This window comes from Eptesicus fuscus, chromosome 15, assembly GCF_027574615.1.
Source record: "Eptesicus fuscus isolate TK198812 chromosome 15, DD_ASM_mEF_20220401, whole genome shotgun sequence".
NCBI classification, from domain to species: Eukaryota; Metazoa; Chordata; class Mammalia; order Chiroptera; family Vespertilionidae; genus Eptesicus; species Eptesicus fuscus.
In genome coordinates this window covers 11627637-11642646 of record NC_072487.1, presented here as the reverse complement: position 1 = coordinate 11642646, position 15010 = coordinate 11627637, and the positions used below count along the sequence as shown (strand labels likewise).

At 45.3% G+C, this 15010-nt stretch overlaps 1 protein-coding gene across 1 annotated transcript; it reads left to right on the top strand.

Moving 5' to 3' along the window:
- The first annotated feature begins 12040 nt into the window (after positions 1-12040).
- On the top strand, positions 12041-13439 carry LOC129151734 (fibrous sheath CABYR-binding protein-like). The gene is made up of 3 exons (XM_054727631.1): positions 12041-12185; positions 12444-12707; positions 12967-13439. The coding sequence occupies exons 1-3, from the start codon at positions 12041-12043 to the stop codon at positions 13437-13439; spliced, it is 882 nt and encodes a 293-aa protein (XP_054583606.1).
- The last annotated feature ends 1571 nt before the right edge of the window (positions 13440-15010 follow it).

Here is a 15010-nt window from a genome sequence, read left to right as displayed (position 1 = left end):
AAGAATTGCAGTTCAGTTGGCAGTCTTAATTCTCATTATGCAATAGTAACTTTCTGTATGATTTATATGGAATTTTGTTAATGAAAAGCTACTTATGTAAACTTGAATTTGATCACTTCCAAATACATTGTCAAAATTGAATTTTTAGAACTGCAAAGCTAAGGATGAGACTTAATTAGCTACTTGTCCTGATCCCACCAGGGGAGGCTCCAACTGAGTGGAAAGTCCTACTCAGAAATCACTCCCATCCTATCCAATAAGACGGCAATATGCAAATTGGTTGGGACGCCGTCAGGTAACAACCCATCAGCACACTGCGTCGTCCCCGCCCCCTGTGCCAGCCTGTGGTAGGAGCCCAAATCCTAGCCTACCTAAAACAAGGCTGTGTGCCATAATATCAGTAAGAAAGGGAAAATTCACACTTGCCTGGGCATCTAAGTCACTGGCCTAGAGAATCAGAGTTTCAGATAAGGGGACGCAGCATTCCCCTGCTATCTTGAGTTTGTGGTTTCCAAGGAAACAGCCAGAAAGGATGATAAACCCTCTGCAAATGGCTCAGCCACTGCCTATCTAAGCTGCAGCTTCATTTAAATTGAGCCTTTCCTGCAGTGAATGACCCCAACCCTCCCTGCATCAGACAGGTTCCTGTGGAGCACAATCTCTACGCAATACAACGGGGGCCCCAGTTTCATCCCCTGTGATCTCATGTGCGTTAGCTCGGGGCAGTGGGGAAGGAAGGGAAAAGGTATCATGCAGGGCAGCTTGGGCAGCTTCTGCGCTGCACACAAACTCATTCAGGTGCCAGAGGGTCACGAAGCAGTGAACAAGAGTCCTGGAACCAAACAAACAAGAAGAATCAAATAAACCAATACAAACACCCCTCCCCCGCCCTGGGAGGGATCCAGGACTGAGGGGTGTCCTGCCCAGGCATTGCGTACCTGCTTCCCACCCCCTTCATCCAAATGGACAGGTTAGGGGGTTAAGGGGAGGAGGAGGAGCCTCGAAGGAAGGGGATCCCTGGGAACCGCACCCCTGCCCTCCCTCCAGACCTGACCTCTCAGAGAGCAGGGCCTGACCCCGCCCCCAGCATATCCCAGACCCTCCGGTGCTTCCAGGTACAGGGTATTCCCGTGTCTTGTGTCTTCCCTGCCTCCCAGGCACTGACCCTCACTGTCTCCTTCCCCAGAAGCACTTGTCCTCCCCAACTTTCGGTCTTTATAGCCTAAAGGCATGGTGGGCATAATTGTTTCTCCACAGATTTTATTTGATAAGAACCCAGCAAAGTCGCTTAGCAACTGAAGCTGCTCAGACTTCATCAGGGACAATGGATGACACACCTTATTTGGCTTTGATAGCAAAGAAATGTTATTCTTTTATTTTTTACTAAATTTATATTGATTTCAGAGAGGAAGGGAGAGGGAGAGAGATAGAAATATCAATGATGAGAGAGAATCATTGATCAGCTGCCTCCTGCACGCGCCCTACTGGGGATTGAGCCTGCAACCCAGGCATGTGCCCTTGACCAGAATTGAACCTGGGACCCTTCAGTCCTCAGTCCAAAGCTCTATCCACTGAGCCAAACCACCTAGGGCAAGCAATTTTATTCTTAAAGACTTGATTTTTGTCATAAACAAGTAGATTTGAATCATATCAAACCAATATACATGTTTTAATGAAATGTCTCTTCGTTTCTACTAATGCAATTCTACCTTAAAGCTTATGTTGTATAATCTATACTAATAAAAGGGTAATATGCTAATTACACTGGACGTCTTCCAGATAACCATCAGGACGTCCTTCCAGACAAAGCCATGGTGGTGGGGGCCAAGGCAGAGGTGGTTAGGGGCGACCAGGCTGGCAGGGGAGGGCAGTTAGGGGTGATTAGGCTGGCAGGCAGAGGTGGTTAGGGGCTATCAGGCAGGCAGGCAGGCTGAGGCAGTTAGGGGCAATCAGGCAGGTGAGCAGTTAGGAGCCAGCAGTCCTAGATTGCGAGAGGGATGTCCAGATTGGAGAAGGTGCAAGCCAGGATGAGGGACCACCCCTCCCCCCATGCATGAATTTCATGCACCAGGCCTCTAGTTTTCTATAATTGCAACAACAAACAATAATTTTTGGGATAACAAAACATTTCTAAACTCGATGTGGATGAAAGGGCCCACATGATAACCTGACAAGTTCAGGGAAAGTTTGCATAGCAGTCTTGCAAACTCAGAGACCTAAAGTAACCACAAAGGATGGTCTGAAATTAAACTTTAACTAAAAGCAGTTATGGTGGGTAGTTATGTCGTAGGCCGCTATCTTCACTGACAAGGTCAACCTTTACCTTAACTGAAGCTATCTGTCTTTTTGCATCTATGATAACATATCCTTGAAATGTCTGGGTAACTTATAACTTCCCTTTTTCCGGATTCCTTGGGGTACAACCTAATGTGCCTGGGCACCACAACAGATACCACAACTTTCTTCATTGTTATTATCATGTTAATTGTTTGACTGTTGACTATCCTGTACCCACCTAAGTATGTGTCTATCATTTTACTTTTTATCCAATCCCAGGGGTTTTCCCATTTTGCTTTCTCCCGCCTCTCTAATCTATCACCAATGGATTTCATGTAATTCACCTATGTCCCCTCCTTTGATTGCAATGTAAAAAAATAGATGAAAACCTGCCATTCTCTGGAGCATTATCCCAATCCATTGAGATACTGCTTCCCGGCAATTGTCGACAGTTTGGCTCAAATAAACTCACAAAAATTCTTTATAGGTTTGAATGTTTTTATGTTAACATTGGTATCAACATTAGAGCCTATAACTCATTGACCCAGTGAAATATTTAAAACAACACAAATTCAAAGTCTTCAAGAATTAAAGAAAGCAAAACTGGTAAGTCAGATGTAGATTCTAATGACTAGAAAATGAAGAGCCAGCCAAACAATTTAGATAGAGAAAGGACAAATGCTATTTTGGATTTCCACTGATATTTCACATCTTGAAGTTGATAATCCCTTTTGTATGGAGGTCTCATAAAATGACATCTCTTTAATTTCAAGTAGCAGAGGATTACAGCAGTAAAATAAATTGGAAAGAACAGGTAAATGAGCAAATAGGCTTAAATGGGTTAAGGAAATAGAGAGATGGACTAGCAAATCAAATTGTTCAACATTTTCAATATAGACTAAGTAATGACTCCAGAACTTTTCATTTTAGTTTTACCCATGGAAGATAAACATCAAAAGAAAATAGATATTTAGCACAGAGCAAATGCATTAAATAGAAGGCGTGGTGATGATAATGAAGCTTTAGCATATACAGCAAGTAAACATATCTAATCACAAGAACTACCTAGGAGATTACTTAAATTAATACTCATAAGAAAGGCAACAAATAACTCAGATTCCCAAGAAATATTTCAATTCAAAGGAAAAACTCGATGAAATAAGAGTTAATTCTTAAAACTTTTGGGTCAAATATATTGTTATGATAATTTTGGTTTTGAGTTCTTGCTGTACCAAATGCATTATTTAGGATTGGCTTAAATGAACAAGGCTGGTAATAGATATATAGGATGTCAACAACTAAACATATGAGTAGGTAGGCAAACAAATAAATGGATAGACACAGATAAGTTGATGGATGGATAGAAAGATAGGTGAAAAAATAAAACTGATTTATAGCCCTCTGAAAATTAATTGATTTAAAGGCCTTAAATAGGAGAACCAGGATGGCAGCATAGGTAACAGCCAGTACTCACCCTCTCCCACAACCACATCAAAATTACAACTAACATACAGAACAGTCATCATTCAGAACCACCTGAAAGCTGGCTGAATGGAAGTGCTACAACTAGAGAAGTAAATAAGAAAGCACATCGAGACTGGTAGAAGGCATGGAGGTGCAGAATGGCTGGTCCAACATCCAATTGTGGTGTTGTGTGTTTTTGATCATTTGTTTGCTTTTTTTTTTTTTAATTAGGAGGGATATCTAGGCTGCAGTGGCCTCTCATAAGGAGAAAGGGGTCCAGCCCCACACCAGATCCCTCAGCACAGGATTCAAGTGCTGAGAAGAAAAGTCCCCATAACTTTGGGCTGTAAAAACCAGTGGATATTGTGGCTGAGTGACATGGAGGCTGCTGGAGACCCAGGCAATTCCTCTTAAAGGGCTCATGCATGGACTTACTCAGACTAGCTCCCTGTGACATACAGGGAGGAACTGAATTGTTTGGCATCAAGGAAAGAACTCAGGGGGTGACTTTCTCCCAGACAAAAGTGCTGGCAGAGGTCATTTTTCCTATGCTGAGGAGCTGATTGTTAGTTGCCATATCTGAGTTTCCATCAGCCTGGCTCACCCTATTAACTCCACCCAGATGATTCCCTGAGATTTGGCCAGCCCAATTTGCAGCCCCACCCAAGATCTTTGCAGCTGCTTTCCCACATGAATGGCCTGTCCTAATTCAGGCTTCATACTTTCCTAAAACCTCTCAAATAAGTAGGCTGCTGCTAGTACCACAAGTCTGGTACTAGCAGCAGCCTGCCTTATTTCACAGTTTGGCCTCTCCTAGGTACTTCCAAGCCCAACACAAGTAGCAACACAATCTGCAGATTGCCCTCTAGATCTTGATGGGTGGCCATAGGCAGGGCACAGGCAGTGGCTGACTTTGCACCTCCAAGGGGGCCCCAGAACAAGTGCACCAGGAAGATAGCTTCAGACCACAGATTCAGATTACAACTCTACACACCCACAAGTGACAAATTCAAGGGGTAGTCTCAGCGAACACCAAAGCCCTACTGAAGTGTGTTCTGCTCCATAGGGGTATCACCTGCACAGCAGCTCTTCCACTGTAGTCACAGCTGGCCCTCAAAGCCAATTGGCCTAGAGGCCAATTACTCCCAGTAATGCCAACAGCAATCAAGGCTCAACTAGAACAAGATACTGTACACAGCCTACATAGGGGTGCGCCTAGTATGCCCAGGTCAGGGGACTAGTGAGGCTGAGCTACTGGACTCAATGGGACACCTACTACACAAGGCCACTCTACCAATTCCAGGAGACATAGCAGCTCTACATAATACATAGAAACAAACGCAGGGAAGTAGCCAAAATATGGAGACAAAGAAACACATCATAAGTGAAAGAACAGAAGAAATCTCTAGAAAAAGAACTAAATGAATGGAAGCAAGCAATTACTAGATACAGAGTTCAAACAATAGTTATAAGGATGCTCAAGGATCGTAATGAGAGCTTCAAGGGACTTAGTGAGAAATTCAAGGAAATTAGTTGAGAACATCAAATACATAAAAAAGGGCCAGTCAGAAATGAAGGATACACTGACTGAAATAAATATTAATTTATAGGGAAGGAATCCACAGTAGAATAGAGTATGCCTTTAATACAGTTTCTCATGTTGTGGTGACCCCCAACCATAAAATTATTTTCATTGCTACTTTATAACTGTAATTTTGTTACTGTTAATGAATTGTAATGTAAATATCTGTGTTTTCCGATGATCTTAGGCTCTACAGCAGGGTCGCGGCATTAGAAAGTTGAGAACCACTGATATAGACCTTTTATTGAGGGAACTCTTTATATATTTCCTCCGTTTTCTTCTGTAACAATTGTTCTGTATAGGGTTTATGCTTCTAATAGTGTCAATTTTGTAAGTTATATATAAAAATAAATTATTTATAGTATTTACTCTTTCCATTTTTTAATTCATAAAGTAATTCAAAAGTGTCATGATTTTTTTATAATTTATTTTTATTAATTTTACTTTTCAATTATAGTTGATATTTAATTTTATATTAGTTTCAGGTATACAGCAGAGTGGTTAGAAATTTATATAATTTATGATGTGATCCCCCTAATAAGTCTAGTACTTACTTGGCATCATACATAGTTACTACAATATTAGTGACTATATTCCTTATGATGTACTTAACATTCCTAGGACTATTTTGTAACTGTCACTTTGTACTTCTTAATTCCTTCACCTTCTTCACCCAACCCCCCAATCCCTCTCCCATCTGGCAACAATCAGTTTGTTCTCTGTATGTATGAGTCTGTTTCTATTTAGTTTGTTCATTTATTTCATTCTCTAGAGTCCACATATATGTGAAATCACATGGTATTTGTCTTTCTCTGACTATTTCACCTAGCAATAATACCTTCTAAATCCATCCATGCTGTTGCAAATGGTAAGATTTCGTTGTTTTTAATGGCCAAGTATTTTTCTATTGTATACTGGTATTTGTAGCACTACTTTTTTATCCACTCATCTATTGACTAGAGGCCCAGTGCATGAAAATTCTTGCACTATGGGGGCAGTCCCTCAGCCTGGCCTGCACCCTCTCACAGTCTGGGACCCCTCGGGGGATGTCTGACTGATGGCTTAGGTCCGCTCCCCAGGGGATTGGGCCTAAGCCGGCAGTCAGACATCTCTCTGGCAGTCCAGGAGCCCTCAGGGTATGTCCACCTGCCTGCTTAGGCCCACTAGAGGGATTGGGCCTAAGCCATTAGCCAGACTTCCTTAGCATTGCTGTGGCAGTGGAAGAGGCTCCTGCCGCTGCTGCTGTGCTGGCCATACATGAGCCAGTCTCTGGCTAAGTGGTGCTTTCCCTGCGGAAGTGCAGTGACCAGGAGGGGGCAGCTCCTGCATTGAACGTCTGCCCCTTGGTGGTCACTGTGCATCACAGCAACCAGTCGTTCCACCATTAGGGTCAATATGCATATTGCCCTTTTATTATATAGGATGGGCACTTGGGTAGCTTCCATATCTTGAATATTGTAAATACTGCTGTAATAAATGTAGGGGTGCATATATATTTTTGAATTAGTGTTTTGGTTTTCTTTGATTATATACCCAGAAGTGGAATTACTGAGTCATAAGGCAGTTCCATTTTTAATATTCTGAGCAACCCCTATACTGTTTCCTACAGTTTCTGCACCAATTTACATTCTCACCAGTACTACAAGAACATTCCCTTTTCTCCACATCCTTGCCAATACTTATTGTCAATTTATTGATGATAGCAATTCTGACAGGTGTGAGATGATATCTCATTGTCATTTTAATTTGCATTTCTCTCACAATTACTGACATTGAGCATCTTTCCTTATGTCTATTGGCCATCTCTATGTCCTCTTTGGAGAAGTGTCTATTCAGGTCCTTTGCAGATTTTTAAATGGATTGTTTTGTTGGTATTGAGTTCTGTATAAATTTTGGATATTCACCGCTTATCAGATATATCACTGGCAAATATGTTCTCCCAGACAGTGGGCTGTCTTTTCATTTTGTTGCTGGTTACCTTTCCTGTGCAAAAGCGTTTTAGTTTAATTTAGTCCCATTACTTTATCTTTTGTTCCCCGTGCCTGAAGAGATGTATCAGAAAAAAATATTGCTATGAGCAATATCCAAGATAATAGGGCCTATGTTTTGTTCTAGAATTTTTGTGGCTTCGAGTTTATCATTTAAGTCCTTTATCCATTTTGAGTTTATTCTTGTGTATGTGGTAAGAAGGTAGTTGTTTTAATTTGTTGCTGTTATCTGTCCAATTTTTTCAACACCATTTATTGAATAGAATGTATTCACCCCACTGTATGTCCTTGCCTCCGTTGTTAAATATTAATTAACCATAGGTACAGGGGTTTATTTCTGGGCTCTCTATTCTGATCCATGGGTTTATATGTCTATTTTAATGCCAGTGCCATGCTGTGTGATTACGATGGCCTTGTAGTTTAGTTTGATATCAGGCAGTGTGATACCTCCAACTTCGTTGTTCTTTCTCAAGTTGCTGTGACTATTTGGTATCTTTTGTAGTTCCATATAAATTTCTGGACTATTTGTTCCAGTTCTGTGAAGAACACCATTGGTATCTTCATAGGAATTGCGTTGAATCTATAAATTGTTTTGGGTAGTATGGACATTTTAATAATTCTTCCAATCCAGGAACACAGTATATGTTTCCACTTATATGTATCTTCTTCAACTTCTTTCTTCGGTGTCTTACAATTTTTGAAGTACAGATATTTCACATGCTTTGTTAAATTTATTCCAGTATAATTTATTTTTATTCCATTTTAAATGGAATTATTTTCTTCTTTTCCCTCTGTGATAGTTAATTATTGGTGTATATACCAGTAAATGCAACTGATTTATGGAATTTATTTTGGATCCTGCTACTTTACTAAGTTCATTTATCAGTACTAGTAGTTTTGGGTAGAATCTTTATGGTTCTCTCCATACAGTATCATGTCATTTTCTCATATGTGTGTCTACTTGTCGAAATCACAGGTATGTGGCCTGATTGATGGGATCCTGGATGTTGACAGTTTTTCCACGTGTCCCATGTGAGAGGACCCCTGCGGTCTTCATCTGTCAGCACGTAGAGACCCCTGCACCCACTTTAGCAGCTGCTCAGCTTCCCTCCTCCATGTGGACCAGGACTGGTAGATCCCAACCCTTTCTATGGTCATTGGTGTTTTGTCTACTGCCCAGCTATTTCATCAGTGCTCTGACGGGTAGTCTGGAAAATACAGCTTTGAAAAATTGTGCAAGAGTTTCTGTGGGGTAACCTCCTAGGGTGAGCACTGCCCGGTGCAGGTGTGCCCCTGTGGGGCTCTGACAGGTCCTGCACACGGTCCTCCCAGAGGCGGGGCCTGGTCACCACGAGACCACAGCCTGCCAGTCTGACGGTGACAGTGCGCTCTGCCCATTGGGATAGTCAGGCAACTCTGACATATCCTGGCATGAGAACTGCCTCTCCTTGCAAGTGCTTGTGTTTGCTCTTTGTCCCTTTAGAAAACACCAACTTTTGAGAGTTTTCTCCGCCACAGGGATGTTAAACCTCTCTCTTGGGTCCTCGGGTTGTGAGGAGTGCTTTCTAGCTTGTGGTTTCTTTCCAGATTTCTGCATTTTTCTCCTTTTTTGTTTTGAGCACAGGAAGAGCCAGCCACTGCCTGACTGGCTTCTGGCCATGGGGTTGCATTTAGCACAGAGGTCCCTACCCAGAAATCATAGATCATGTACACACTTACTAAAAGGGCTTTTTTCTTTTCTTTACATTTGATCACTACCTAGAATTTACCTTTCAAATAACAAAAATGCTATTACAGATTTTAAAAAAATTTCAACAAACACAAAAATGGCACCTATTGCAAGATTCTATTTCTAGGAAACATCTGGATGAGGTAAAGCAGCAGAGACAGAAAGCAGATCAAGGGTTGCTAGGGGCAGGAGGTGTGGGGAGTGAGTACTGTTGGTGCAGGGTATCCTTTTGGGGTGATGGAACATCCTGCAACTAGATAGTGGTGGTGTTTAAACAGCAAAGGGAATGTACTTCATGCTCAGAAATGGCACCATTTAAAATACGAACAATATTCATTTATTTATTATTTACAATAAATTATACAATGGAAAAATGAAGGCTAAAAACAGAAAAAACATAATAATATAAGAAAAAAAAAACAAACAAAAAAAACCCCAAATAAGAAAAATAGAAAGATAAAAAACAGAATCACGCCATGGAGAACATAAAAACAAAATAAAAAAAAAATAAAAGAAAAGGAAAAGATCAAGGAGTGGGGGTATAATAAGTTTTTCCCTTGGGTCAGGGTGAGCCCATTTAACAAGTGGCCCTTGAACTGGCTTCTCCACAGGCAGCTCCTCCTCTGAGGCAGGAACCAGCATGGGCTCCAGGGAGGGTTCTTCCTCCAGTGGGGGTGGGGCCTTAGTTTCGTCTGGGGCCGGCCCTGGCTCCACAGCTGCAGCTGGAGAGGCTGCTGGAGGTGGTGAAAGCTCTAGAGGTAGACACGCCTCCAGCTCTGCTTCCTGCTCCTCAGGATGGACTTCCGTTGTGACAGGAGGAGCTGCCTCCTGGGCTGGTGCTGGAGTTGGGAGAGGAGAAAAGATCACCCAGGTGCCTGCATGTCCATCTGTCCTACAAAGACAGAACACAGCCACAGCCCAGGACCCATCACAGGACGTCCTCCATGCCCAAATTCAGCACATGGGTGGTCTGAGGCTGGTCTTTTCTCCTGGCCAGGCTCTGGGGGTGCTCCATGTGTGTCTGACAATTTCTCCCCATAAACTCACATGGACCTCCCCCACCTTCCCACTCCCACACCTCCCCACCTGCTCACCTTTGGGCTCTGCCTCCTTGGGCTCCAGGTCTTCCGGCCTGGTGTCATTAACATTGGCATAGTACTTCAGCATGGAATTGAAAATGGCCATCTGCATGTTGGGACTGAGCGGCTTCGAGGTTGTCGGCATGTTGGGCCTGGACGGCTTTGGTGGAGGAGTCCTCCTCCATCCACCCACGGGCCCTGGCTCCCCAGACACCCAGGTGGCCACACGCACTTCAGGCCTGCCCTGGCCCTCAGTGGTGTGGCTCACCGGCCCCTCACTCCCGGACATGGGGAAGGGGTCTTCCTCCACCAGCTGCTGCTCCACCTTGATCTGGGCTGAGCTCTGCAATGACAGTGACCGGCAGCCAGTCAGGAGGACTCAAGCCCTGCCCGGCCCTAGTCACTGCTGCTTCTGCCTCCTGGACCTTCTGCTCCCGGATCAGGCCCAGCCCTGTGTCTGCACAGACCTCCACCCAGGGGAAATGAGAGTCACCTCCAGGGCTCGGGATAGACCTCGGGCAGAGGGCGCCACCCAACTCCACGTCCACCCAGCCAGGCTTGACCTGGGGTGCGAACATGACTGGTCCTGACCCCCCGCAACCCAACCTATTCCTGTTCCGGGAAGCCCCTCCCATGTGAACACCCCTTCACCCCCGCAACACACACACACACACACACACATACACACACACACACACACACACACGGAAGGGGGAATAAGGCTGCTCAGGTGGGATCAGAGTGGTGGCCTGGCCCACACACAACCACCCTGGACCTCCCTGAGTTACCTCTGGGTCCCTACGTGCAAAGGGCCACAGGTGTCGTCTGGGCTGAGTCCGGATCCAGTGGCGGGCACGTGGGAATATACTCTCATCGCTGCCTCTCTTGAGGCCTCGGCCTCAGGACACCGGGAGACAACAGAAAACACGGTGTCCTCTCCAATGTCTCTATCCCAGTGAGATGGGAAGGGGCAGTTACAGAATGTGATGCACAGTTACCGGGTTCTGTTCGGCTCCATCGTCAGGAAGTGAGGTCACCCGTGGGTCCCCTACCCCGAGCATCTCCTCAGACATGAGCAGTGACCTCACTTCCTGACGATGGAGTCTAACAGAACCCGGTAACCATGCACCACATTCTATAACTGCCCCTTCCCGCCTCACTCGGCTAAAGGCATTGGAGAGGACACCATGTTTTCATGTTGTCTCCCAGTGTGCCGAGACCGAGGCCTCAAGAGAGGCAGCGATGAGAGTGCATTCAGGCGTGCCCGCCGCTGGATCAGGACTCAGTCTAGACGACGGCTGTGGCCCTTTGCACGGCAGGACCTGGAGGTAACACAGGGAGGCTTAGGGCAGTTTTGTTCAGGCCAGGCCACCACTCTGATCCCACCTGAGCAGCCCTATGTCCCTCACGGTGTGTGTGTGTGTGTGTGTGTGTGTGTGTGTGTGTGTGTGTGTGTGTTGGGGGTGGTGGTGAAGGGGAGTTCAGGGTGGGTTTGGGGGTCAGGACCAGTCATGTTTGCACCCCAGGTCAAGCCTGGCTGGGTGGACGTGGAGTTGGGTGGCGCCCTCTGCCCGAGGTCTATCCCGAGCCCTGGAGGTGACTATCATTTCCCCTGGGTGGAGGTCTGTGCAGACACAGGGCTGGGCCTGATCCGGGAGCAGAAGGTCCAGAGGGCAGAAGCAGCAGTGACTAGGGCCACGATTGAGTCCTCCTGACTGGCTGCCGGTCACTGTCATTGCAGAGCTCAACCCAGATCAAGGTGGACCAGCAGCTGGTGGAGGATGACCCCTGCTTCATGTCCAGGAGTGAGGGGCCGGTGAGCCACACCACTGAGGGCCAGGGCAGGCCTGAAGTGAGTGTGGCCACCTGGGTGTCTGGGGAGCCAGGGCCCGTGGGTGGATGGAGGACTCCTCCACCGAAGATGCCCAGGCTCTACCATCCTCGAGCCTTGAAGCCGCTCAGTCCCGACACGCAGAGGGCAATTTCCAAGTATGTCTTGTCGCTCTATGGCCCTCTTAATGACACCAGGCCTGAAGACCAGGAGCCCATGGAGGCAGAGCCCAAGGGTGAGCAGGTGGGGTTGATAGGGGTGGAGTGGGTGGGGAGATCCATGTGAACTTATGGGGAGGGATTGCTGCCAGACACACAGGGAGCACCCCCAGAGCCTGGCCAGGAACAAAGACCAGCCTCAGACCACCCATGTGCTGGACTTGGGGCATGGAGGACGTCCTGTGGTGGGTCCTGGGCTGTGGCTGTGTTCTGTCTTTGTAGGACAGATGGACATGCAGGCACCTGGGTGATCTTTTCTCCTCTCCCAACTCCAGCACCAGCCCAGGAGGTGGATGAGGCTCCTCCTGTCACACCGGAAGTCCATCCTGAGGAGCAGGAAGCAGAGCTGGAGGCACCTCCACCTCCAGAGCTCTCACCACCTCCAGCAGCCTCTCCAGCTGCAGCTGTGGAGCCAGGGCCGGCCCCAGACGAAACTGAGGCCCCACCTCCACTGGAGGAAGAACCCTCCCTGGAGCCCATGCTGGTTCCTGCCTCAGAGCAGGAGCTGCCTGTGGAGGGCCCAGCTCAAGGGCCCAAGGGTGAGAAAGTGGGGAGTTTTAGGGGTGGGAAGGTTAGAGGAGGTTCATGTGAGCTTCTGGGGAGAGACTGTTGCCAGACACCTAGGGAGCACCCCTAGAGTCTGGCCAGGAGCAAAGAACACCTAAGACCACCCATCTGCTGGACTGCCAGTGGGGAGCACATCCTGTGGTGGGTCCTGGGCTGTGGCTGTGTTCTGTCTTTGTAGGACAGATGGACATGCAGGCACCTGGGTGACCTTTTCTCCTCTCCCAACTCCAGCACCAGCCCAGGAGGCAGAGGCGGCTCCTCCTGTCACACCGGAAGTCCATCCTGAGGAGCAGGAGGCAGAGCTGGAGGCACCTCCACCTCCAGAGCTTTCACCACCTCCAGCAGCCTCTCCAGCTGCAGCTGTGGAGCCAGGGCCGGCCCCAGACGAAACCGAGGCCCCACCACCACTGGAGGAAGAACCCTCCCTGGAGCCCATGCTGGTTCCTGCCTCAGAGGAGGAGCTGCCTGTGGAGGGCCCAGCTCAAGGGCCCCTTGTTAAATGTGCTCACCCTGTAATAAGGGCAAAACTAGATATTTTCCTTTGCTTTTCTTTTTTTCTTTTGTTGTCTTTTTGTTCTCCATGGCATGATATAATTTTTCATCTTTTGATTTTCAGTATTTTGAGGTTTTGGGGATTTTTTGCCTTTATTATTTTCTTTTTTCTGTTTTTAGTCTTCACTTTTCTATTGTATAATCCTGTTTAAGTAATAAATAAATCTTATTATTCATCTTTTAAGTGTTGCCATTCCTGAGCATGAAGTACATTCATGATGCTGGGCAAGCATCACTACTGTCTATCTAGAGGCAGTGCACACACCAGCACATGTCAGAGATGCCCCACCTCCCCAGTGGGGACACACACACTGTCACCACTGGGGAGAGAGCGCTGTCACCATTGGACTGGCCGTTTTCTCATGCCCATCAGCCCTGGGGACAAAGTGAGGTAGCAGAGGCCCCGCAGGTTCCCTGGGGAGGTAGGGGAATGGCCCCTCCTCTGGGAAGAATAGTATGCAGGACCTGCCCAAGTCCCACAGATGCACACTTGCACCTGGCAGTGCTTACCCAACAGAAATTCTTGCACAATTTTTCAAAGATTATTTTTGAGAATACCCATCAGAGCACTGACAAAATTAGGTAAAACTCTAATGTCCATAGAAAGGTGATGGACTCTACCAATCCTGGTCCACATGGATTAAAGAAGCTGAGCAGCTGCTAACGTGGGTACAGGGGTCTCTAAGTACTGATAGATGAAGGCCTCAGGTGTCCTCTCACTTGAATTGAAAAGAAGATAATGAAATAGAAGTTGATGCACTAAAAGAAAATACTGACTTACCAGAAGAAAAGTTTCTTATTTCTGACAATTCTCCTGATGATCAAGGAGTTCATGCAAAAATATATATAGTTTGTAATTCTTTCTCAGTTTTTCTGTTTTGATTTAGTTAGGATTCAAACAGTTCAAACGTAATTTATTCATTTATTTGATTGCTAAATACAAACCTCTTCATAAAAATATGTCTCAAAATATTTTGTGGAATATAAAAGAACACATCCTTTATGTAAGAAATTATTTTTCTTACTATACAAAAATGAAAAGTCACATTTTTAAAAGCTTAATTTTTTTCTTATTTATGGTTCAAATGAAAGTCTTTTAGCCATAAGAAAGCAGATATTGGTTACTCAGAAGACAAGTATGACACTGAAACTATTCAGAGCATATATTTCAAAATAACTAAGTATAGTTAAATAGAATTTTTTTCCCCATGCATACTTGTGGGAGAATGATAGTCACCTGGCTGAAGTTGAACTTCTATACAGTCTTCAAATTTTTTTCTTGATTCTTAATATGACCTTTGGTTTCTAAAAATCCCACCAATTCTCTCCTATTATCAAAAGGCAACTTTTATATGATAATTGAATTTAAGATGGAGGAAAATCAACTCTTTAAATTATTTATAGAAGTTCGGTTGTATAGTGTTTGGAAAGCTTCTTAACTCAAAAATATTAGGGGTCTTCATATTTATTTTTATGACTGTTTTCACTATAAAATAGATGGATAAAATCCCTATTACCTTACTTGGGAGACTTAAAAACTTTTGGGCATGGTGTAAGTGGGAATCCTCATTTCTGGGTATTTCCAGTCTATCATCTCATTGAATGTTTGGGGAGTGGGAAAATGTTCTTATCTAGGTTGGTGGTAATGTTGTTGGGATTAGGATTAGGGACATTCATGAAGTGGCTAGCTCAGGTGACCAGGGAGGCTGTATTAATGAGCCCC

What these genes read in the sequence shown, in the direction of transcription:
- LOC129151734 (XM_054727631.1), top strand. Translation starts at nt 12,041, where the DNA reads ATGCCCAGGCTCTACCATCCTCGAGCCTTGAAGCCGCTCAGTCCCGAC. An exon ending in CATGGAGGCAGAGCCCAAGG is followed by an intron (nt 12,186 to 12,443) that starts GTGAGCAGGTGG and finishes TCCCAACTCCAG; the next exon opens with CACCAGCCCAGGAGGTGGAT. An exon ending in CCCAGCTCAAGGGCCCAAGG is followed by an intron (nt 12,708 to 12,966) that starts GTGAGAAAGTGG and finishes TCCCAACTCCAG; the next exon opens with CACCAGCCCAGGAGGCAGAG.